The sequence below is a fragment of the Vicia villosa genome, linkage group LG2 (assembly GCF_029867415.1).
Source record: "Vicia villosa cultivar HV-30 ecotype Madison, WI linkage group LG2, Vvil1.0, whole genome shotgun sequence".
In the NCBI taxonomy this organism is placed as follows: domain Eukaryota; kingdom Viridiplantae; phylum Streptophyta; class Magnoliopsida; order Fabales; family Fabaceae; genus Vicia; species Vicia villosa.
The window spans coordinates 190,670,436-190,696,481 of record NC_081181.1 but is presented as its reverse complement, the minus strand read 5'-3'; the positions used below and the strand labels follow the sequence as shown (position 1 = coordinate 190,696,481).

The 26,046-nt window shown below is 33.9% G+C and overlaps 3 protein-coding genes across 3 annotated transcripts; 2 read left to right on the top strand and 1 right to left on the bottom strand.

Annotated features, from left to right (window-relative positions):
* Window positions 1-11,067: 11,067 nt before the first annotated feature.
* Window positions 11,068-12,169, top strand: LOC131650951 (uncharacterized). Its single transcript, XM_058920646.1, has 2 exons — window positions 11,068-11,130; window positions 11,849-12,169. The coding sequence occupies exons 1-2, from the start codon at window positions 11,068-11,070 to the stop codon at window positions 12,167-12,169; spliced, it is 384 nt and encodes a 127-aa protein (XP_058776629.1).
* Window positions 12,170-15,339: 3,170 nt separating this feature from the next.
* LOC131647734 (protein SRG1-like) lies at window positions 15,340-17,487 on the top strand. Its single transcript, XM_058917588.1, has 4 exons — window positions 15,340-15,821; window positions 15,904-16,151; window positions 16,601-16,925; window positions 17,020-17,487. Exons 1-4 carry the CDS (start codon window positions 15,573-15,575, stop codon window positions 17,260-17,262), a joined length of 1,065 nt encoding a protein of 354 aa, XP_058773571.1. The 5' UTR covers window positions 15,340-15,572; the 3' UTR covers window positions 17,263-17,487.
* A 7,952-nt stretch (window positions 17,488-25,439) lies between these two features.
* Window positions 25,440-26,046, bottom strand: LOC131647733 (protein argonaute 1-like). The gene is made up of 2 exons (XM_058917587.1): window positions 25,858-26,046; window positions 25,440-25,757 (listed from the first exon to the last, which is right to left on the bottom strand). Exons 1-2 carry the CDS (start codon window positions 26,041-26,043, stop codon window positions 25,602-25,604), a joined length of 342 nt encoding a protein of 113 aa, XP_058773570.1. The 5' UTR covers window positions 26,044-26,046; the 3' UTR covers window positions 25,440-25,601.

Sequence of the window (26,046 nt, the reverse complement as noted above, 5' to 3'; positions counted from 1 at the left end):
TCTTTTTACACTACGCCAAATTTGGCTTTTAGCAGCACCCCTACGAAAGCGCTTTTAGGAAAAGCGCTGGCATAGGCTTCGCTAAAGACAAAATTAAAAAACACGCTAAAAAAGCGCTCTAATAGTGGGGGGGTATGAAAGCGCTTTTAAGAAGCGCTCTGGTAGGGGGGGGTTATGAGAGCGCTTTTCAAAAGCGCTCTGGTAGGGGGGGGGTACGAAAGCGCTTTACAAAAGCGCTCTGGTAGGTGGGGGGAACGTGGGGGGAACGAAAGCGCTTTTCAAAAGCGCTCTGGTAGGGGTGTTTAATGAGAGCGCTTTTTGTCAAAAGCGCTGGTATAGCCCAGGCTATGAGAGCGCTTTCCAGAAGCGCTTTAGTAGCCTTATTACTAAAATTAAAACCAAAAACACGCTTCTACTGTTTCTCACTTTCTCTCTTTCTTTTTCTCTCTGCACGCGAACCAGAAACCCCACCCCTCACCGTCGTCGGTCCTCCGTCAACCTTATCGGTCCTCCGTCAACCTTATCGGTCCTCCGTCCACCACCATCGCGCGAACTTCTTCTCCTCCGTCCACCACCATCGTTTCGTCTCCGTCTCTTCTCCTCTGGTAGCAACTTGCTTTGCGCCACCCAGGTATCACACTTCTCATAGCTTTTAACAAAACCCTAGATGTATCAATGTATCCTTGTGATTCTGAATTTGATGGAATGCTCTTTTCTTAAGGCCTTTGATATATATATATATACATAATATTTCTGTTAGCAATTGCCTAGTTCCAGAAACGTGTGATTTTAGGTGATAGGGTTTGTTCCAGAAACTTCTAAGTGATAGGGTTTTGAGTTCTGTTGAACTGTGAAATGGTGGCTGTTGGATTGTTTGGGGTCTGCTTGTATGGTTTTCACAAAATATAAATTTAACCTCTTCTTATCTTTTGAGTTCTGTTCCATAGAGAGGCTCTTATTCTTAATTTGTGGTCTCCATTTATGTCCTTAGCCTCTTCTTATCTTAGTACAATTGAACTTGTGAGTCTCTTGTTATCTTAGTAGAATTGAAATTGTGAGTAAAGTTTCTTGACTGTTGTATAAGATAGTGGAGGAGGTGCAATATTTCTCTACCAGCACTAAAATCATACCATTCCCTCCATATGCCATAAAACTCACATTACAGACAGTTTTTCATTCATTAGAATTCACATGAAGTTATCCTACAATATTTCTCAATTTAGTGAAAAGGTAGTTACTACGAAGTTTCTAAGAAATAGCGCAGTTTCTAACTGTTTCTTTTGGGTCAAGCTTGTACAATATAAGTTTCTTTGTAGAAATGAATTTAAGAGCTTGTTAAGATTTAAATTCTTCAGCGTCTTTGATCTGTAGTGAGTCTTATACTTTGCATTTGATCAGTTGATAAGTATGAATTTTGTCAAGCAAACATTTTGCTTGTTAAGTCCAAATGATGTTGGGAAACTGCGCAAGGGCTTTGAGTGATATAACTATCATATTTATTATTATTAACAATGAAAGAAATTTTATGAAAATCCCATCTGATGGCAGCAGCTACAAGAGTTTTTTACTTGAGTATTTCTTGAATTAGAGGAAAATGTTAGGTTATTTCCATTGAGGGAACTATTTGATGAATACATATCTGGAAGTTTGAGATGGACAGTACTGCACCAAACAGTATTATGCATATATATAAACTATATAATATATAATATATATTATATATTATATACTTTTATTTATATATAATAACAACAACAATAACCCTAGCTAGTACATACATAGCTATATAGATTTTGGAATTTGATAAAATATATATTATATACTTTTATTTATATATAATAACTCTATGATATATATGTTGTGTGTGTATGAGATTGAGAGTGATGGTATATATTGTACAATAAATTGGCTTGTTCAAGGATGCCAAGTACTGTAAAGTATGAGAATGACAGCACATAGAGAAATTAAATAATAAATAATATATAATAATAGTAATAATATATACCTTATGAGAGTTGAATTAATGAGGAAGAGAGAAGGTAAAGAATGAAACAAGAGTGAGTTAATGTATATAGACAAGGATGATTCATAAGGTTTGCTTTTGAGCAAAAAGTTTTATAGCTTCGTGTTAGTAGTGGTGTATTTAATTAACTGCATCGTGTGTCTTGTGTTAGTAGTGTTAGTAGTGGTGTATTTAATTAACTGCATCATGAGCTATTCACCCATTCTTATTATAATCATACATTGAATTGAATTTCTTGTATAGGTCTGACTGGATTGATAACTTTGGATCTCTTTGGAGCTCGTATCATTGACTCTGGTACTACATATTTAGGAGTATGTACACACATCAAACTATTGTTGATTTCCTTTGTTCAATCGATTTTGTCTTGGTGGTTACTAACTTTGTGAATTTGCTATAGGGGTAACTTGTGTATAGTGAAAGTTTGATCGTTTCCCAGCCTAGTTCGACGTTTGGCGTTTTCTTGAGTTCGGTAACATCCGAGGTAAATTTCTTTCTCAAATTACTGGTATTATGATGAATTTGTCTGAAATTGTGTGATTATATATGTTACGTTTTATTGCTTTGGATTCATTCCGTTTATACTTTGCGTTTTGACAGAAACACATTAGTTTTATGTGTTTAGAGAGTTAATATAGGAGGTACTTACTAACTTTGTGAATTGAATTCGCCATAGGGGTTACTTGTGAAGAGTGGAAGTTTGACCGTTGTTGTTTAGCTTAATTAAGACATGGATAAGACATGGATGAATTCAAACCGATTGTCGAAAGAGTACGAGAAAGGGGTATGGGAATTTGTTGAGTTTGCGGTTGCGAACTCCAAAGACCCGCTTCGAATGCCGTGTCCTTGCTTGGGTTGCTGTTATGCCGGGGGTAAGGTTGACGGGAATCAGTTGGGATCTCATTTACTACGGTTTGGAATTGATAGAAGTTATACATGTTGGACAATGCATGGTGAGAAAAGTACCGGGAATGCTGGGTCGAGGTGTAATAGGAAGTATGCTTCAAACGACGATTGCACAGACACATACGATTGTGATCGAGTCGAAGAGATTGCAGAAGCGCTGGAAGAAGATCTAGCGGATTGTCCCAAAATGTTTGAGAGGTTGGTAAGCGATGCAGAGAAACCGTTGTATGATGGTTGTTCAAAATTCACAAGATTGTCTGCGGTGTTAAAGTTGTACAACTTAAAGGCGGACAATGGATGGTCGGATAAAAGTTTCACAGAGTTATTAGCCCTTATGAAAGATATGCTACCAGAGGATAATGTTCTTCCCAATCGAACGTATGAAGCCAAAAAGATGTTGTCTTCTATTGGAATGAGCTATGATAAGATACACGCATGTCCAAACGATTGCGTTTTGTTTCGAAACGAGTATGCAGCGTTGAATGAGTGTCCTAAATGTGGTGCCCCTCGATATAAGAAAAAGTTGTCTCCTGCTAAAGTCTTATGGTATTTTCCTATAATTCCGAGATTTAGACGCATGTATCGTAGTGAGACCGATTCAAGACACTTGACTTGGCATGCAGATGAAAGAATTATTGATGGAAAGTTGCGACATCCGGCAGACTCACCACAATGGAGTAAAGTTGATACTGAATATCCTGAATTTGGAAAAGAAGCAAGAAACCTTCGGTTGTCATTGTCTACTGATGGAATGAACCCGCATGGTATTCAAAGTATCTCGCATAGCACATGGCCTGTGATTCTTATGATTTATAACTTACCTCCGTGGCTATGTATGAAGCGTAAGTACATGATGTTATCTATGCTAATTTCTGGGCCTAAACAACCAGGGAATGACATAGACGTATACTTGGCACCCTTAATCGAAGATTTAAAGTTTTTGTGGGAGAGAGGTGTGGAGGTTTACGATGGGTATAGGAAAGAAAGTTTCAACTTGAGGGCGATGTTGTTTGGAACAATTAATGATTTTCCAGCATACGGAAATCTATCCGGGTACAGCAACAAGGGTCAAAAGGCGTGTCCTGTTTGTGAAGATGAAACCGATACGACACGATTGGCGCTTTGTCAGAAGAATGTCTTTCTCGGCCATCGTAGATTCTTAAATTCTAATCATCACTACCGTGGGTGGAGAAAAGCATTCAATGGAGAGGCCGAACATCGTACAGCCCCGCCTTTTTTGTCAGGTGATCAAATTTTTGAAAAGGTGAAAGATGTGAGCACTCAGTTTGGCAAGCCTTTTGCACATTCAATTGTCAAGGGTGGGTGGAAGAAGAAGTCAATTTTCTTTGAACTTCCATATTGGAAGTCGTTGTACGTAAGACATTTCCTGGATGTTATGCATATTGAAAAAAATGTATTTGACAGCGTTATAGGTACGCTACTCAATATACAAGGAAAGTCTAAGGATGACGTTAACATAAGGAATGACATGGTAAACATGGGGATGAGAACTGAATTGGGGCCCGTGACGAAAGGAAGACGAACATATCTGCCACCTGCTGTTTACACTCTATCTAGAAAGGAGAAGAAAACATTGTGTAAGTTCCTCAGTGAAGTAAAAGTTCCAGAAGGCTACTCTTCAGATATTAGAAGACTTGTGTCCATGAAAGACCTCAAGTTAAAGAGTTTGAAGACGCATGATTGCCATGTTATAATGGAACATTTTTTACCAATAGGTATACGTTCTATTCTGCCAGAAAAAGTAAGAAGCGCAATAACTAAGCTGTGTTTCTTCTTCAGGTCTATTTGCAGTAAGGTGGTCGATCCCGCGATCTTACCAACATTGCAAAATGAGATAGTTGTTACTTTATGTGATCTTGAAATGTATTTTCCTCCCTCGTTTTTTGACATAATGGTTCATCTAGTCGTTCATCTTGTGAAAGAGACACAACTGTGCGGACCAGCTTATATGAGATGGATGTACCCTGCTGAACGTTATATGAAAATATTAAAAGGGTACGTGAAAAACAGAAGTCGACCGGAGGGTTGTATTGCCGAGCGATACGTTGCTGAAGAAGCGGTTGAGTTTTGTACTGAATATCTGTCAAATGTTCAATCAATTGGACTCCCCAAATCTCATATTGTCGAAAAAAAAGAAGGAAAAAGGCTAATTGGAAATAAAGTTGTGACAGTATCAATGGTCGAACGGGATCAAGTGCACTTGTATGTTCTGCACAATGAGATTGAGGTTGAGCCGTTTGTTGAAATGCACAAAGTTGTTCTCCGAGATTTAAATCCAAATAGAAATGAGAACTGGATAGTACGAGAGCACAATCGAAGTTTCATACCGTGGTTTAGAGATCATATTTATTCAAAGTATCGTTCAGATCCTGCTTCAGTAACAGAAAGGTTGAGATGTTTAGCCTATGGTCCATCTGTAATTGTACTTTCTTATAGCGCATACGCAATTAATGGATACACATTTTATACCAAAGAACAGGATGATAAAAGTACTATGCAAAATAGTGGTGTTACCTTGGTAGCTGAAGCTATGCACATATCAAGTGCGAATGACTTAAATCCGAAATTTGCAAATTTGTCATATTTTGGGGTTATCGAGCGCATTTTGGTGTTTGATTACGCGAAGTTTCAGATTCCTGTATTTGGTTGCAAGTGGGTTGAAAATAATAGTGGCGTACGAATGGATAAGTCAGGATTTTTGCAAGTGGATCTCAATAGGGTAGGGTACAAAGATGAGCCTTTCATTCTAGCCTCTCAAGCTAAACAAGTGTTCTATGTCAATGATCCGACAAGTACGAAATGGTCTATAGTGCTTTTATCTAACAAAATAGTTGATGAAAAAATTGAAGATCAAGGTGATATTGGTGTTGGCATTGAATCTTGTACAAGAAACGATCAAAATGAGAATGAATCTTGTATTAGAAATGATCATAATGAGGGTATTTGGATCAATCCAACCGTCCGCATTGTTAAGAGACGCGTAGTACACAAACCTACCAAGAAAAGAAAGAGACGTTAGTGATAAAGGTAATAGTATACATAGTCCGACTAATTTGTTTTATTCAATTTGGTGCATATTCTCGTTTTGTACATAACTTTTGAACCATGTATCCGCTTGTTGACTTCTTTACATGTAACTATACTATTTTGACGATTCCGGAGCTGCTCATGCACTTATCTTTACATTTCGGGACTATTTTTTTATCGGTTTTGCTTCTGCCCGTAATCAAAAGTCGGGCTTAGGGTCTGAATTTCGGAAAACCGACTTTGTTTTTGAGTCCGTGGCGACGTTTTACCATAGCCATGTAAATTTCGTTCAATTCCGATAACTTTCTTTTTTTACGCTTATTTTGATTTGTACCGATTTCGTTTCCGATTTACTTGTACATGCATGGTTTGACTTCCATTTGACTTGTATAGATTGTTAGCTTATTAATAGTGTACTAATGTGCTTTAGTTTGTTTGATACAGGTTCAATGGCTTCAGATAGAGATGCTCCACCTGAAAACCCACCTGAAAACTTACAAGAAAACTCACAAGAAAGAGTTGCTTCGGATACAAATGCTCCACCTGATACTGAAGCAAAAGAGGTTGCACGAGGCATCACTATTATGAGGGGAATCATACGACATAGAGACCAAGGATTAGTATACCGATTGGAATGGAATTCTGATAAACAACCAATTGGTCCTAATTCTGCAAAGTTGACAAGTTATATTGGTACACTTGTCCGTATGCATATTCCGGTCTCCATAGCTACCTGGAAATCGAAAACGAAAAATTTAGAATTGGAGGAGAAAAAACAAGCGATTTGGGAAGAGCTTCAGGTATATATCATATATGGTTAATTGTTGTTATTATCTTGACGATAAATTGTTTAAATTATTTATACTAACACACTATGCGTACGTTTTTTTGCAGAGGACTTTTGAGATACCAGATGAACGTAAAAGCTACATACTTAGTTTGGCCGGCAAGAGATATAGAGGGTGGAAAAGTTTTTTGACAAACACCTATCTTAAGGATAAAGATGGAAAATTTCTTGAAGATGCACCGGGACGGCCAACAAAGTATGCGACCTTCATTGATGAAGCAGATTGGGCTGAGTTTGTAAAGCAAAGAGATGAAGCTTTTCAGAAAAAGAGTGCCACGAATAGGGAGAGAGCATCCAAACCCGCGTATCCATACAAAAAAGGGCGTTTGGGATATGCACGCTTAGAGGATAAAATTGTAAGTAAATAGAAATTCGATTTAATTAATTGTCTACATGTGCATGTTTTAATTGACGATTTTATCGTTTGTGTCAATGCATAGTTGGAGGAGACTAAAAGTGAGGAAGCTTCACTTCCTGTACATGTGTTGTGGAAGGAAGCTCGTGTGGGCAAGAATCACGCTGTCGATCCCGATGTTCAGAGAGTTTATACTGAATGTGTAAGTATAATACTGTGTCTTTAATTAAATCAAATGTTTTTTAATATATAAATGACTTTTTATCTCCACTAATAATTATTTAAATGTAAATGAATTACAGGAGACCTTGTCGCAATCGGCATCCACCGGTGAGGAGAGCGTACTTAGTAGAGTACTAGATGCTCCCGAGTATCCCGGTCGGGCGAGGGGTAAGGGTCATGGTGTGACTCCAACCTCTTTTTATAAGAGTTCTAGGAGAAGATCAAATCTTACCAATGAAGAAGTGTTGCAAAAGTTGCAGGAATTGCAAGCACAGGTCTCTGAATTGCAAAGAGATAAAGATATGTATATGAGAGAAAAGTGCAACACTTCATCGGTGAGAGAAACTAGTGATAAGGCTAGTATCAACTATCAAAAGAAATTTCCCGAGGTAATTATAAGTTTTTTTCCTTACAAACTGTTCTATTTTATTAATGATAATGACTTTATATTTACTTTTGGTTTAGGGCATTTCATCTTGCCAACTATACTTATCGGAACCGAATTATCGACTAGTTGGCAAGGGAAAAGTGCACAACACTTCGGGAGATTTACTTCACCACAGACCGCTCCCGGATGGACACCTGAAAGTATCGGTGGATGTTGTATTAGATCGTGATGCGATTCTACCGGTACCTGACATGGTCTCAGAGACGACATTGCTGCGAGATGCAATAGGATCGTTTGTTGCATGGCCCTCGGAGCTCATTACCATTAGTGATGAGGTAAATTGAAAACGATTATGAATCATTTAGTTTTCGAATGTCAATTCTAAACCGTTTATTAATTATGTTTTACATTTTATTTTTAGACTGCTCCTATAAAACCCGCAATTAAGGGTAAAGGGATTTTACAGGAGGAGGAGTTTGTTGCATCGCTAAAAGAGGTACATTTAAAGTGTTAATATATAATCTGAATCAAAATATGCATGATTTTATATTTTACCTAACTTATATGATTTTTAGGCATCCGCTCGGGAGTCACAACAAGTGACGCAGCAGGTTCGTAGCGTACCACCCAGTGGTCCTCCGAAGCAAGCGGCAAGAAAAGGCGGTGCTTTTGTGCCTCGATACCGGGCGACACTCGCAACAATGGTTGATATGTCCGATATGAAGGATGGTGCTTTACGGGAAATCGATATGGATGAAAGTGTCTTCGGTATTGAGTTCAAGTCACATATTACAATTGAAGACTTGCAAGAGATTTTTAACCATGATCAACTAGGCGTCAGTAATATGCAATCATACATCCGGTAATATTCACTCATCCGATATATTATTTAATTAGTCCCACAATATAATTTATTTACACTTTTCAATGAAAAGAATCTAATGTTTATTATGTTTTTATTTAAGGTTGTTGTATGACAGAGTGTTGCGCGGGACTGCATTGTCTAACAGATTCCGGTTCGTGTCTTCCGCCCATTGCAGCGGAATGGAAATTGTTTCGGATCCGGAATCTGTTAGACAGCGCTTAGTCGATAGATTCATGTCCACCGGCAATACAGAATGTCTGCATCTTTGGGCGTATAATACCCGACCAGTAGGGTTAGTTTCTCATTCTTTATTCATCTAATCTCTGTTTCTTTAGTGTATAGCAATATTTTCATATAACCTATTGTTTTAATTTATAGAGCACACTGGTTGCTGCTTGCTATCAACCCGATAAGGGAAGTCGTGTATTATCTGAATTCGGTAAGGGGTGAATGGACCAATTATCCGGCCATGAAGGAAATCGTTGATTTGTAAGTGGGATCGTTCTAAATATATATTCGTGTATATTTATATATTTACTTATTTGTGGGATTGATCTAAACATATGCTTTTATATATTTGTTAATTAGATCAATACAAGTATTCCGTAGTCAACGGGACGCACAGGTATCCCGGACTAAATCAAACAACATCACCTGGATCGAAGTGCAGGTACATTACTTTTCACAAATTTGCTTATAATATTTATGCTACTTGGTAAAACAAGACAACTTATATAGAATCTTATTTGTTTTTCTATGTAGTGTCCGCTACAGCGTAACAGTTCAGACTGCGGATACTTTGTATTGAGGTTTATGAAAGAAATCATTCAGGCGAATCAATTAGAGATTCCTCCCACGGTATAAAGTTATAACTTAAGATAATTTCATATAATTTATTACATTTACCTAAATATATTATTCATATTATGTTTTTGTTTTATAGTACCTTGACGAATTCCGTGCTGCTGGGTACTCGAAGCTAAAGTTAGAAGAAATCAAAGAGGAATTGTGTCAATTTTATATTAAGCTATTTTTCATGCAGATTTGAACTATAATATTGTTGATTTTGTAATGATGTATATATATAATTTTGTAATGATGTATATATATAATTTTGGATATTATAATGGTATATATTAGTATATATATTGTCTTACTGATGGCTGAAATAATATAGTCGAAAATATATTACAGGTCGAAAATATATTACAGGTCGAAAATATTACAGGTCGAAAACATTACAGGTCGACTGGGAGGATTAAATTATAGGCTGCACATAAAAATACCTCATTTAGCAACTACAGCGCTTCTAAAAAGCGCTCTTAAAGGTCCACATACTAGAGCGCTTCTTAGTAAAAGCGCTGGCAAAGACCAGTAAAAAAGCAAAAAAAATTAAAAAATTACGCAGCATACAAAAGCGCTTTTGGAAAAGCGCTCTGGTAGGCCCCCCTATGAGAGCGCTTTTTCTGGAAAAAGCGCTTTCATAGGGGGGCCTACCAGAGCGCTTTTCCAAAAGCGCTTTTGTATGCTGCGTAATTTTTTAATTTTTTTTGCTTTTTTACTGGTCTTTGCCAGCGCTTTTACTAAGAAGCGCTCTTAAAGGGGGGGTCTACCAGAGCGCTTTTTCCAGGAAAGCGCTCTTATAGGGGGTCCTACCAGAGCGCTTTTTCCAGGAAAGCGCTCTTAAAGGGGGGGTCTACCAGAGCGCTTTTAAAAGCGCTTTCGTAGCCTACGCCAGCGCTGGCTTTGGCAGCGCTTTAAAGCGCTGTTAAAGGCCAAAAAAAGCGCTGTGAAAGCCCTTGTACTAAAAATGTGTTATGACATTTTTTTGATGAGAAAATTACATTGAAACTAGGAATGCTGAAAAAAAGAACTCATGAGAATCTACTAGAGAACAATAGAGACAAACTTCAGAAGGTGGAAAAAACAGTTCAAAGGAAATTACTTATTCCTTCCAAAAATAAGAAACCAGAGAAATCTAATTTATCTTTGGACACAATGATGTCAAAAACTGAATGCTCTAAAAAGGCAAAGAGGGTGCCAAAATGCCCATCAATGTTGATTGATGATTATGTAGAACTTCACAAGCCAAAGGAAATGGATGCAGCCAAGTCAAACAATAGAGAAAAATCGGGCAGCTACGTTAAGCCGAGCTCTAGCCTAAATCAGTCAAAAAAAGTTACTCAACAAGAAAGTGTTCAAAACCGGGCAGAATTCAATGAAGAAGAGGCAAACACAAATCCAGAAAATGAAAAAGGTAATTAGTTTCGTATTTTATAATAACGATTTCATATATTATCTAAAAATTGGTAGCAAACATGTGATATCATGTTGTTGTGTTAATTACTTTATAAGAAAATCCCAAAGAAAAACTCGTGGGAAAACTTTGTGCAAAAAGATTCATGCAAGAACTATGGAAGAGCGAGTAGAAGTGACCTTTAATGAAGATGGTCAACCAATTGGTCCTAGTGATAAAGTAGTAACTGACTTAAGCCTCTTCTTGGGAACATTGTCATGGAAAGGTAACCATATATACCAATATTATTGATTTAATAGTGAATTTTATGATACCACTAGATTCATACTCTGGTTGTATGGTTTGAATATATGAGCCACGTTGATATAATTAAATATACTCTGTTAGTTCGACAACGTCTCTGTCATCTAGATATTATACACAGGTTATATAGATCTATAAATATGAATTAGATTGATGTAGGTTTTATTTAATTAATTTGATATCAATGTGGCCCATATTTCTGTGATTCAGACCATATCAACAATATATATTTACAATAACATATAACAGAGTATATACGGGAATGACTATATTATATATATTTAGTATAATTTAAAGGTGTCAATCTAGCTTGTTGATTATAATAATCACAGGTTTCTAACATTATAAATAAATTCACTTGACAGAGTATTATATGTAGTCCTTGGAGCATGATATAATTTTACACATACATAGATTGATTTCATGTATAAATTTTGTTTCTTCAATTTGTGTTTTTTGTACAAACTTGTGTTCTCTGCATTATTAGTTTCTGTTTTTGCGTTCCATAATTGGAAAACATAAATTGAAAAAGGGTTTGATAATTCATAATTGAGTGTGTTACTCATTTTTTTGAGTTTTTATTTATGCGAGGTTTAACTCTTGTTGATGTATTTTATTTTATTTTCTTATACAGCAAGGTATCAATGAAGATGTAGAAAATGATGATATCAATGATGAAATTCAAGAGGACGACGTAGATAGTGAAATTCAAGTGGACGACGTAGATGACGAATTTCAAGAGGACGGTGTAGGTGACGAATTTCAAGAGGACGACACAAATCTAGATGATGAATTTCAAGAGGACATAGATCTAGATGATGAATTTCAAGAGAACGATATAGATGGTGAATTTCGAGAGGAAGACGTAGATGAAGAATTCTTGGAAGAAGACATGTGTGATGAATTTCAAAAAGACGATGTGGGTGATGAATTCGAAGAAGAAAAACTTAAATGAGTTGGATGATGGATTTTTTTTTACTTGTAGTTGAAAGCATTAAACTTGAACTTGTTTTTTGTTATTTTGTTGAACTATGTTTTTTGTTATTTTGCTAGGGTCATACTTTAAAGTTTTAAACGTAATATTATAAGTATTGTTACATCAGGTATTTTATGTATTGGCTACTATCTTGAATTAATGTTAGAACTAGATTTTATTATAATATAACTTTTATGGATGTACGTTTAAATTTGATCTTGTTTATGTTATTATCGACATTTTTTTTAAATCAATCATCATCGACTATATTATCAAGAAAATAATCACAAAATAATATATTTTATGGGGACAATCTAAAAGAACAGCCTATAAGCTATGACTACACTTTGAAAACGTTCCTCCTTATTCAGATTTAAGGGAACAATTAGTAAATTGTAGCCACATCTGGCAACACTTAAAAAGCGTCCCCTAATAGGACACAAATAATCGTCCCCTATTCTTTTTTGGTTAGGCAACGCTTTTTAAAAGCGTGCCCAAAGAACACTTAAAAACGTCGCCTTTGAGGCCGCTAATAATCGTCCCCTATTCCTTTGGTTTAGGCGACGTTTTTGAAAAGCGTGCCCAAAGACCATTGAAAAACGTCGCCTTAGAGAATAGGCAACGCCAGCACAGGAGACACTTAAAAAACGTCCCCTTTTCTTTTAGGCAACGTTTTCCAAAGTTTTGGCAACATTTTTCAAGTGTTGCTGGAGAGCCTAAATGTTGTAGTGCATGGAATTAGTTTTCCTCTAAATCTTCACAATCCATTATCCCCAACTTATCCATTCATCATGACTTAGACACAAATGAGCCTAGTAAGTTAGTTCCTCTGATCATCTCCACACCTTACATCAACCATAATTATCCATCCATACATAATAGAGTAACTTCAATAATAAGATATCCACCATCTTATCTGCAAGACATTGTTTGCACTTCAATAAATTATTCTGGCAAATTATCAACTGATGATCTTTATCCTATGTATAATTTTTGGTTAAATTCTAATTAGTTTAATTCTCATTTCCATTACTCTTTATTAGTGCCTTCACATATTAAGACTAAGTGTTGTGTTGAAGCTAGTGCGTCTGATTGTTGGAATCAAGCAATGTAAGTTGAACTTAATGTCCTTGAGAAAACTAGAACATGTAAGCTTGTAGATCTACCTCCATCTGAAGTTGACTTTCAAACATTAATAGCTTTTAGATGTGAACTTTAATGACAAATTTATCTCCTTAAATATCAACAAGTCATTTGCATTAAGACAACTATTTTATATTGTGACAATTAAAGTGCACTGCACATTACCATCAACCATCCCATACATTGCTACTCAAGTTGAAAATGATTGATTGATATAAATCTCCAACCTGTGGAGGATATTATAACTTAATAAACAAGCAGCTAAAGATGAGAATTAAAATTGTTAGTTAGTTATGAATTGTTACTTGTTGAACAAGTCAATATTGTATATTACTAAAGCATCGTGTAAGGTATCTTATATATAAAGGAGAGTAAACAAGCTATATAAACCAATATAATTGAGATTAATGAATAAGAAAGGAGTCATTTGCATGCTCAATATTTGTATATCATAATACCTTGCTATACCCGGTTAAGATTTACTATCAAGTGATTTTGTTTAATTTGTTTGAGTTTTTTCAAAATCTTTAGAGTGTGTTTGGAAGGAGATCTTAATGAGTAAAAATAATTTTTTGAGGGAATTTAAAATGACTGACTAAAATTCATTGTTTGAATATAAAATATGAAGAATTATTAAAATGGTATAATTTATGGAGTATTTTATTCAAGTTAAATTTAAGGAATTTCAAATGACAACAAAAAATAAAAAATTTGAAATTACTTCCTCATTCTATATAATGCATATGTTAAACTGTTTATTATTAAATTTTCCAATTTTACAAGATGGTCCTTATATTTTATGCAAATTTTAAATTTACCTCTAAAAATTTCGAAAAATTGTAAATAAGTCCTTAATAATTTTTAAATTTTACAAATTAGTCCCTTCAAATTTTCAAAAATTGCAAATTAGTCCATATTTTTCATATACTTAATTTGATCCAAAAGTTTTAAAATTTATGAAAATGACACAAAAAATTTAGCAATGATTAATACTCTATTCAAACAAAAGAATTTTAAAATGAATTAATTTCAATTAAATCATTTAAATTGTTTATTATTTTAAATTTCGTAAAAATTCTCAACTACCTCATCCAAACACATTTTTAGATTCTTTTAATTTGTAATTTATATTAAATTTCTTGAATAAATGAATTTTTATTTACCCTAAAAAAAACCAAGCGCTTGCATCGATAATTTAATACTCCATCTGATTCTATTTATAAGAAAAAAAATACTTTTTAGATACATTGAGTTATTAACATATCTAAACAATATACGGGTCAAATACATTATCTTTTCAATGCATTTAAAAAATAAAATTTTTCTTATAATTAAGACCAGAGAAAATAATATTAAAAAAGTTTACCGTTTGAAATAGCCGAGTGGAAAAATGTACATAGATAAATCAGAAATTGTCCAAAGTGAATGCATATACGATGTAGCAAACTTGACTTTTCTTATTATTCAAAGAGTAAAGTGAGAGTGGCCAATTTGATTTTTTTTATTTATTTCTTTACTCCAATTTGATTTTATTTATTTATTTCTTTATTCCAATTTGATTTTTTTTATTTATTTCTTTACTCCTACTCGAGAGCATCCAAGACCATAAAGTTCTAAAGTTCTTGGCATATATGGTAATGAAAACAAACTAAACAAAATCCTCACAAGTCACAATCAATATTAACTTGTGAATAATAAAAATAATAGTATTAATTAGAAGCAGGATTAAAAAAATTACAATATCTAAAGACACGTGAATAAGATGATAAAAGATGTTTTCTTTTTAATTAGAAACTTGAATTTTATTAATTAAAAAAATTAGAAATTTTGTGTTGAAAATCTATTTAGAGAAACACAAGAATGTTAAACTCTTTTGAGAAAAAAAATTGTAATCTTTTACGATTTGACGAATTAATATATACAGTTGTGAATTAGTCTGTATAGTTGTGTGTAGAGATATTTTAAAAAATTAAAATAATATTTAAAATAAAAAATTTAATTTTAAAGTAAAATATAATGAATCATTTAGTGTGGAACAGAGGGAGTGCTATCATATTGTCATTTTATTATTTGCCATTTCAAAACTAATAATTCATTCTACTAAATTAAGATCAAACAAAAGTTTTAGTTTTCTGTTATAAATCATTATTCATTTAGATTATAAGTACCATGATTTAATTAAATTAGCCATCATTTGTAATCTGGTTAGTGAGATCAATTAAGGACAGAGAGTAGAATCATGGAAGAGAAAAAGAATTACTCTGGTACTTCTCTTCTTGTGCCATCGGTTCAAGAGTTAGCCAAGGATAATATTTCAGCAGTTCCACCAAGATATATTCAATCTCAACTTGAAGAATTAGTCAACAATAAAAGTGATAGTATTCTTGAAATTCCAGTTATTGATATGAAGAAATTGCTTTCTTTAGAATTTGGGAGTGAAGAATTGACTAAGCTTCACCTTGCTTGCAAAGATTGGGGATTCTTTCAGGTCACTTTTCTATTTTTACATATCCTTTAATTTCTTAATTACAATCATGGTTTTAATTATTGTTTATTCTTAATTATTGTAGTTGGTGAATCATGATGTTAGTTCTTCCTTGGTGGAGAAAGTAAAGTTGGAGATTCAAGAGTTTTTCAACCTTCCAATGTTAGAGAAGAAAAATTTTTGGCAAACTGAACAACATATGGAAGGATTTGGACAAGCATTTGTTGTGAGTGAAGAGCAAAAGCTTGATTGGGCTGATATATTTTACATGACCACACTTCCTAAACACTCTAGAATGCCACACTTGTTTCCACAACTTCCACTTCCTATCAGGTTCTTAGTCTCATATATATTTCATATTTTTTTATTTTGTACTTAGACCTTTTTATTTTGTTGATAAGCTTGTACTCAGAACCTAATATCTTGTTAATGTTGTAATTACTATATTCTACTATTCGAGTCATATTCAATATTTATAAAACTCAATCTACAAAGTAAAAAAAGTCTCTCATTTATATACACATTTATTTTCACGAGAGCATAATTTAATGTGAAACTGACTCAATAAATTTTATATAAATATAATTTTAATTACATTTTAGAATTTTGTATAGACCTTACTCAAACATATGTATTAAACTTGATTGTAAGGTGAAAAATATATTCTATTATAAATTTATTTTTAAGTCATAACTCATCTAATGTGAGATATCATGTTTTGATATTGATATAGCAAACGTGTTTATAAATGAGATACTTAAGTTATGTTATTTGTCATGCAGAGATACTTTTGAGCTTTACTCCATAGAAATGAAGAAGCTGTCCATGATAATTGTTGAATATATGGGAAAAGCTTTGAAAATGGATGAAAAAGAAATGAATATCATATTTGAAGATGGGATACAATCCATGAGGATAAATTATTACCCTCCATGTCCTCAACCAGAAAAGGTTATCGGGCTAACACCACATTCAGATGCATCAGGACTCACAATCCTCTTACAACTCAATGATGTCCAAGGGCTCCAAGTAAGAAAAGATGGCATGTGGGTCCCAGTTAAACCCATTCCTAATGCCTTCATTGTCAATATTGGAGACATGCTTGAGGTTAAAATCTTGCTTCCTATTCAACTTATTTCAACTCAATTCTAAACCTAAGGTTGTTTATTTTTTTAATTTTGTTACATATTTTTGTTGGCAGATTGTAACAAATGGGATATACCGAAGTATTGAACATAGAGCAACTGTGAACTCTGCAAAAGAAAGACTATCAATTGCAACATTTTGTACAACAAGACACAACGGAGAGATAGGTCCTGCAGGAAGCTTCATCACCGAAGAAACACCAGCACGGTTCAAAACAATTGGACTGCAAGAATACTTAAGGAATGTTTTTGCTCGTAAACTTGATGGCAAGTCTTACCTAGATGCTATGAGAACATAGCATCACTTACTCAAGTTATTGAAATTGTTGTACTATCATATATGTCAATGTGTTTTAATGAAGTGAAAAAAATTGACAAATTAGACAATGAAATAAATTTTCCTAAATATTTTAGGACTAATGCAATAAACACTGGTAGCTATGTAATGAATCGTGTCTTTATAAGATCAATTTTAAAGTTAATGTCATATGAAATATATAAAAGAGTCGGATATTTTGAACTTTCATGTCTTCGATTGCAAATGTTTGGTCCTTAATAACAGAAAGAATAACATTGGTAAAATTAAAGATAAAGTCGATGCAAATCTTTTTCTTGTATATTACACTACTAGTAAAGCTTTTTAGAATTTTCAACAAATTAACTTTGACAATAATAGAATTTTTACACGTTTTTTGATGAAACTAACCTAATATATATAGGTACAAGTCTTTGACTGTGCAAGTATTCTAGATAAAGATCAAAACAAAGACAGAAAACAAAACAAAATAAAGACAAAAACAAAGACCTAAGAGAAGAAATAAATAAATGCGAAAGGAAAAATGGATAATCATCAAAAACTACATAAGGTATGAAGAACAACAAGAGACCATTCAGGCCTCAAGAAACCAGTCAACCTTTCCCATTCCTTATGGAAAAGTGTTGCCAGAGCTTTTCCTACGAGCGAAGATAGTTGATATGGTCAGCAATGGAACATCTGCTAATGCTTTAGTTCTAGAACAATGCGAGAAGTTTGACTATGCAGAGTGAACTCTCTTGTACTTTTTTATGTATGTTTGTTTCGTTTCATCGGCCATATCTTGTACTTTCTGTTCCTTATTAATGAAAGTTTATCTCTATTTTATTATATTGTTTTGGGAAAATGTGTTATAATTCACTTTAATATTTATTTCCATAAACTATCATGAAAATAAATTTTGTATTTTATCCCATAAATCAATGAAGTTTTATCTTTATCTTTTTATTTTGTTAAAGTCTTTTTGATTTCTTGCAAAGGGGGAGAAGTAAAGATGATTTTGATATATCTATTCTCAAAAGATCTTTCCAACGCATAATATGAGATTTTTGCTTCTAACAATGCTTAACTCAAGAACTTTGCAAAAGTTCACTGAAATCTTATAGACAAGCAAAAATCTGAAGGATAGTCATAAGAATGATCAAGATCTGAGAAGCCAGCTAGTTAAGATGTTTTGAACATGGTAAATATTCAAGACGAACCCGGTTCTGACGCTTAACCCAAATCCATAACCAGGTTTTGACAATTCATCACTTTTTGATAGCAAGCTAAGATCTGAGATGAAGAACCAAACATTTCTAGTCAGTCTTTGATGAAGTCTCAAACAGGGAAGTATTCCTTTCCAGCTACCTTCTTATACTACAAATTTATTTTGAAAGTCTTGAGCTCACGGGGAGCCTTAGAACAAGCTTAAATGAATTTTAAGTGTATAGTTCTTAGGGGAAGCTGTTTAGCTAACTCTGAATATGCTTTTATGTGATTTAAACCTAATATAAATTGTTCATCAAAATACATGTTTTTTTCATCATAAAAAAAGGGGATATTGTAATAACAAGATTTGGTTATGCATTTGGCCTTATGTTTTGATGATAATATTACATGATATCTTAGAGAACAATTTAATACTCTAACAGTTTCTGTCAAGTGTGTATATTTTGCTAACAAATTCTCAATCTGAAGAAAAGGCGTGTGACGTCATCAGGTTCTGAACTCAACACATTATGACTCTAGAAGAAACCAATAGGGTTTACAAAGACTCGGTCAAGTTCTAGAATGCTTCTATAATAATGGTTTTGATGAACTTTAGTGATAGAGCTTTTGATCATGACTCTCGTGGAAGAGCTTTTGGAGACTCTTTTAGCTATGAGATTTTGTTATCCAAGTTATAAAGACTCTAAAGTCAAGGTTTTGAAAGAACAAGTTCTGAAGATTCTTAAGACCAAGTGCTGAAGAATTTGAAGACAAGGTTCTGGATGAACAAGTTCCAAAGACTTTAAAGACTTAGGCTCTGAAGATAGTTTTGATCCTTCTAAGCATGCTTCATCATCTACTATCAGAAGCTATGAAGATTAAAAGATAATATCAAAATTGGTTTACTTGAGAAAATAGTACGAGGTATATATGTTTCCACTACCCGAATAAGATGGCGCAAGGACTATACTACGGTACTATGTTGTCGACCACTCCCTCATTGGCCTTTGTGGACAAAATGACTGGAATTGAGTATTTATATTATACCCTTCAATGGGTTTCTTTTTTGCTATAAAAGGAAGACTTGGAAGATTGAAGAAGTAGATTTCAAGTGAATAAAAATTATGCTGAAACGCTGCACAATTCTCTCTGATTATTTTCTTTGTATAGTTTTATAAAGCACATGAGCTTTTGTTAGTTAACTTGCAGCAAATGAGCTTTTTTTCATATACTTGATTAACACTTTTGTGTTATTTGATTGTATTCAAACTTGCATATTCTGCTTTCAAGAAGCATATGTGTAAACACAAACCTTTGTATTCATCTTGTCAGTTGATAGTTCCTTAAGAGACTAGGTACACTTAAAATTTCTCAAGAGGAAATTGACGGGTAGTCTTTGTGGTTTGCAACATTGAAAGTTGGTCTTTGTTGTGATTTCTATAGTCAGTTTGGTAATAGTGAATTAAGTCATTGTTAAGAAGGCAAAATCACCTTGACGGGTGGACTAGATTAGCTTCGTTAACAGTGAACCAGGATAAAAATAATTGTGTCATTTTTTTCTTGTGTTCTTTGTTTTTGACTTGGGAAGAATTTGATTTTAAACCTTGAAACGTAATTCAAATCCCCCCTTTCTTGTGTTTCACGCAAATTCACTTATATCCATTTAGATTAACTAAGATATATAATTCAACTTGTTTTTTAATAGGAAACCATTCTTATTATTAAAACCTGTACAAGGGGTACTCAAACCCCACAACCAATGCTACCCACTCTTCCCATAACATTCCAAGAGAGAGGTAGACTAATCATAGAATAAACAACCTGGAATGGTTTTACAAAATAAACCTAACCACCTCCTAGATGTTAATTTAATAGAATTCAAACAATCCTCAAAACTAAACACCCTACTTTGGAAAATAATACAATTCCTAAACAGCCATATATTCCAAGTTATAGCTAACCAAATCAAACAAATACAATACTAGAAATCCTTGTTCTTCACATTATGGTTGTTGTAATAAAAATTAGAAAGATGATCCAAATTCAAAACTCACTAGTACAAAAAGGTCAATTTACACCCGTTTTTTATTAAATTTACACCCATTATTTTTAATAAAAATCGGGTGTATATCCACCGGGTGAGAAATGTCTAACGAATTTACACCCGTTTAAAACGGGTGTAAATACGTTCTAGTTTACACCCTATTTTAATTAAAATCGGGTGTAATTACGTTCTTAATTACACCCTATTTTAATAAAAATCGGGTGTAAATACATTCTACGTTACACCCTATTTTAATAAAAATCGGGTGTAATTACGTTTTTAATTACACCCTATTTTAATTAAAATCGGGTGTAATTACGTTCTTAATTACACCCTATTTTAATAAAAATCAGGTGTAATTACGTTCTTAATTACACCCTATTTTAAGAAAAATCGGGTAGGAATATGTTCTTAATTACACCTTATTTTAATAAAAATCGAGTGTAAATATGTTCTTAATTACACCATTTTTAATAAAAATCGGGTGTAAATACGTTCTTAGTTACATCCTTTTTATATATAATTTACACCCTTTATGAATGAACAAATTATATTATATTTAATTTCATTTACACCCTATTTCATATGTTACATTGCACTCTATTTTAGTTATCACATTTCTTACATTTCTTGTACTAAGAATAATATTTCAAATACTAGAAAATCATACACATAAAAATAAGGGAGAATTATGTATTAATCAAGAAAAACATATCAACATACAATCCAAAAATGTATTCACTAGTTGACAACAACTAACAAAACTGATTAGATAACTGAAGCAAAGAACAACTAACAAAATCATATATTTTACATGAAGTGTCCAAACAAATTCACAACAACCATCTAAGTCAAAAGCCTGTAGTCAAGAAAAGGCCGAACAAACTTGTTGTGTTCCAATGACAACTCCACCAATTCCACTGTCTCAGGCCGAACAAACTTGTTGTGTTCCAATGACAACTCCACCAATTCCACACTGTCTCAGTTTCACTGCTCAAAATGCAAAAAGAATATTAAACTCACAAATATGTAATTTTCTTCTTTAAAGGACAAGAGTTAGAATTAGTATTTTCATTAATCATAGCTTCATCTCATCATCATTTCATGTTTGGAACTCACCACTTTTAAGACAAATCTCTATCTCATTTTTGTCATTTCCTTGAAGGACAACGCGAACTGGCCTTCCAATAAAAGGAAGCAAGACAGTGTAAAGGACAGGAGAATTTTGCTGCTCATTTTTACTTTCTTTCATCTCTATAAGTATGAATTGTGTTTCCATAGGGATATCTCTTCCACAAGTTCCTACTCTATGTGTCATCCACCATAACTTGAACCGGAAGCAACACAAGAATCGAAGATCCCTGTTCATAACTCATAAACATAACCAATAAGAATAGGAAAATTAGGAACTAATGTAGTAAATGGTAAAAGAACTTACTGTAAGACACCTATGGAAAAGACATGGATGCTTTTGGTGTTGGAAACAGTAGCACCAATAAAAGCACCAGTCAGTATTGTCTTCCCGTGAGCCTCGCCAAAACAACCATCTGAAAGAGAAGACTTATACAACCAGATGAAAAGATACACAAACTGTTTCAATATTAACTCCAAACAGAACTGATGCACAAACCAATCAACACAGCATCAAATATGCATATCAGAGAAACAATAAATCACTTGTGAACACAACATAAAATCCAGAATCAGAGAAAAATAATTTGTCAAAAAACAAGAAACAATATCATTGGGAACCAGTTTGTTGCATAAGTTGTAAACTTTTTTTATGACAAACGTTAGAAATTATAATTTTATCTTGAAGTACTGAGTTCTAGATATCAACCCACCTCTTTATGATTGGAGATCCATATATTCAATCGCCTAATGAAAATCAAACTACAATACAAGCATAGGCTTAAGATTTGTTTGAACTGAATAGGGAAAGCCCCAAGGACTGAAGCTGCTCCTCAGGAAAATAACCTACATCTGCTGGGCTACCAGCTTACCAACAAATCCAACAATTTTAATTTATAAAAAAAAAAAAGAGGCAGGCTCTGTTAAGCGGACAAGCCGATTCCGATGAAAATCCCATCACGATTATCAATGATTACAAATTATCTGTTTGGCTGCTACAAGTCAATCATAACAACATTGACGCTACAATTCTAAACGAAAGCCAAACAAGGAACTGTGAAAGCGAAGAACATTATAAAACTCCATTTGTCGCTACAAGTCAAACCAAACAACATTGACGTAGTTTAGCTGCTCCGATCCATTTGTCGAAAGTGGAACTGTCAGTCTCGGCATCCCATTGTTGAGAACGACAATTGAGAATAAAATATTTGAGGGGAAGGTGTTGGGAGTGTGGAGAGAACATAAACGCTTCCACCAATCTAAGTAAGTGAATCCTGTTCTGTGCGTTGTTGACGATTCCATCATCGTGGATGTGTAAAACTAAGAGTGAGTGGCATATGGGGATCCACTTGGAAAGAATGATTGTTTTGAAAGCATGTTTGGTTGGGAGAAAAGAATGTGAGATAGTATCTCTTCTGGTAAGTCATTCATGGAGGACTATGATTGCGGCATTTTCATCCTCTTAGTATTTTCGTTTGCGGAATGTGGCAGTTGGGCGGAAAGACTTTCCATTGACTAGCTTCTCAGATGAAGAAATCACATGATACAACCCTAGGCTGCTCTAACGTCTTATTTATACAGGGTGAGTTTGATGTTTTTCCTGCTAGCTATGTTTGGTAAAGATATCAACATATGTAACATTAACATCTAGATACTGGCCCTGCAATTTAGTACAAAAATTCTAGATACTGGCCCTGCAATTTAGTACAAAAATCTTGCAGTTGTAGATTAAAGGCTTTAGATTTGCAATGACTTCAGGAAGTGTTTCTATACAAGGTATTAGAAATCATGTTAATACATAGTGCTGGAAAATAATTCAATAGCATCAAAAGGCTCTAGTTCGAGAAAGGACAAAGAGTTTTGTATATATTTTAGACCATATTGTGATGAATAACTGTACCATTGGCATTTCAATATACGACCAAACTCACTTTTAAGGTACAGACAGAAATAGAAATTTCTTAGACTGCACTCAAGCATGGCTTCCTAAACTATCTATATTGGATTTATTGTCACAGATGTTAGGGTTAGTCTTTGAATTTGGTGCAGTTTCTGTATCATGCAGTTTCCGATCTCAACCGTCTGATTTCAAATTAACATTTGAGATCCTTTTAAACCGTTTTATTATTGTGTAATCTGATCTTTCTGATATCAGATTAACAGCCTAGATCGAAACTGCATGAAACCGTGGATTTTCGTTGCAGGGAAAGCAGATCCTGGTAGCTACAGAGTCTATTGATCACCAGTTGTTTTTTTTATTCTCAGCAAGTGTAAAATAACAAGATCAGGGAGAACTACAACATTTTGCAGAATAACAGAGATTGCACTAAAACAATTTGAGGTTAAATTCCTCTTACGAATCATATTTAGATACAGATATAGATTTGGCCAGCTGAAAATGGCAATTTAATTAGGGAACTAAACATGATACAGAGTGTTTAGAATGATGTAATCAAATTTAACAATCAAAAAAGTAGAGATACAAACCTGGAAAATCATTACGAGGAGTATCTCGAATGTAAAAGTATTTCTCAAAGGTCCCAGCCCATGCATCTCTCTTTGTCAAGAAATTGGATTTTAGATTGAAAAGCTTCTTTACTATGACAGGAATAGATGAATGTTCATATTGAGAATACGGTGTCGGTCCATCAGGTCCATGAATCACTGCAAGAAAAGGAGTACAAAAGTTCTCATCACTATCAAACATATCCCCTAATTCAATAACTTGCCTTATTTATTTTGCCATTATAGAATCATGACTAATATTCTGCCACTATAGAATTATGACTAATATTCGTAGAACCTCCAAAAACTTAAATCAACACTGATGAAGAAGAACAAACTTAATGAATTAGTGTTCAGATTCAACGTACAGATGAACTTATTAATATTAATAAACAACTCTTAGTCTCTATCCAGATCATTCCAGGACGACTCTAAATTTAAATAAGAACTAAATGACCAACCAATTGGAGAAGAGTAGCAATCAGCATCTCAAAGCTTACTAACTACTGGCTCATCCCTCACTATAAACATATTATCATATCTCAACTAAACCCTCATATAAACGTTGTTCTATTTTGACATGAGACTATCTTTGCAAGTATATATCCATCTTGAAGAATAAGTATACAAGAAAAAAGAGATTGCAACATTATGTGTGTAGATCACATCACTAGCCGCAACGATGAACATATTGCTTCACGTAAGAAAATGTAGCTACTGCACCAAATCCATTTCCAAAACTTATTCCATATCGCTCTTCATATAACCTTAAGCAAGTTTAGGATTGAAAATGAAATCTCTATGGCATATAAGTTTATTTCATTATGCATATATTTTCATTGTTGCAAAGCTTGGACAAACTAAAATCTGAACTGAGAACTACAGTATACATAAAGCATATTTTTCACGCCATCTACAGGGGAAATCATGCCTTGATCTTATGAGAATCCAAAATGAGAATAGTTAGTGATAAAATTACTATTGCACTATTTGGATTGAAATAAACATGTTTCCTGTGAACGGTTTACCATATGCGCAAAAAATGGAGATATTCCAAACCGATAACAGCCATGCTGAAAAAACAGAAAGTGTGAAATTTTTGAAAAAACAGCCATGCTAAAAGATTACCTCCCGGATTACATCAAGCTCAAATAGTAGGACTTGGTAAAATTGCCCTTCGCTAACTCCATCTTTGCAAGTACCTTTATTTAGAGTTAGAAAATCATCTCAAGAGCAAACACAAATGAATTTGAACACTAAACATAACACTAACTGTAAAATATGATGCGCTGGGGTTTTTGACCAGTTGCTCTCCGGAATGATATAAGAAGTTCCCTAGAAAAGAAATAAAATAAAAAAGAAAACACAACCCAGTTTATTAAATTTCTAGACAACATCCAAGAAATTAATTCACATATGCCCATTAGATTAGGAAGACTGCATATGATACATAGTTAAATACAATACTCGATCATTCCACGAGTCAATGTTCCTCTGACTGGATCTTGCCATTGTTTTAAAAGGTCTTGAATCAATTCCCGTCGATGCGCTTGGGCACAAACCAAACCAGCATACTTGGTGAATTCTGGCCAATCTTGAGAAACAACAACCTACAATATCAAAGACAATATTTTAAAAGAAGAAATATATATTCAAAATAATTCAACCTGGTTGATTCAAACTAAAAACAGTTCAAATATGAAAACATACAGCTGCTATTGATGGACTTGAATCTTCACCAGGGTGTGGATGAGTCACATCAGCTCCAAATATAATAGTAGGTCTGTTGCTGACTAGGAGAATGTGGCGTGAAAGTGCATCAACAAGAACAGTATTCCTACCCCCAACCTTAACATTTATTTTCAAAGAAACTTTTGCAAGGTACTGCTTGCTCATCTT

What these genes read in the sequence shown, in the direction of transcription:
- LOC131647733 (XM_058917587.1), bottom strand. Translation starts at nt 26,043, where the DNA reads ATGAGCAAGCAGTACCTTGCAAAAGTTTCTTTGAAAATAAATGTTAAG. An exon ending in CAAGTCCATCAATAGCAGCT is followed by an intron (nt 25,758 to 25,857) that starts GTATGTTTTCAT and finishes TTGATATTGTAG; the next exon opens with GTTGTTGTTTCTCAAGATTG.
- LOC131650951 (XM_058920646.1), top strand. Translation starts at nt 11,068, where the DNA reads ATGGAAGAGCGAGTAGAAGTGACCTTTAATGAAGATGGTCAACCAATT. An exon ending in CAATTGGTCCTAGTGATAAA is followed by an intron (nt 11,131 to 11,848) that starts GTAGTAACTGAC and finishes TTTCTTATACAG; the next exon opens with CAAGGTATCAATGAAGATGT.
- LOC131647734 (XM_058917588.1), top strand. Translation starts at nt 15,573, where the DNA reads ATGGAAGAGAAAAAGAATTACTCTGGTACTTCTCTTCTTGTGCCATCG. An exon ending in CAACTTCCACTTCCTATCAG is followed by an intron (nt 16,152 to 16,600) that starts GTTCTTAGTCTC and finishes TTTGTCATGCAG; the next exon opens with AGATACTTTTGAGCTTTACT. An exon ending in ATATTGGAGACATGCTTGAG is followed by an intron (nt 16,926 to 17,019) that starts GTTAAAATCTTG and finishes TTTTGTTGGCAG; the next exon opens with ATTGTAACAAATGGGATATA.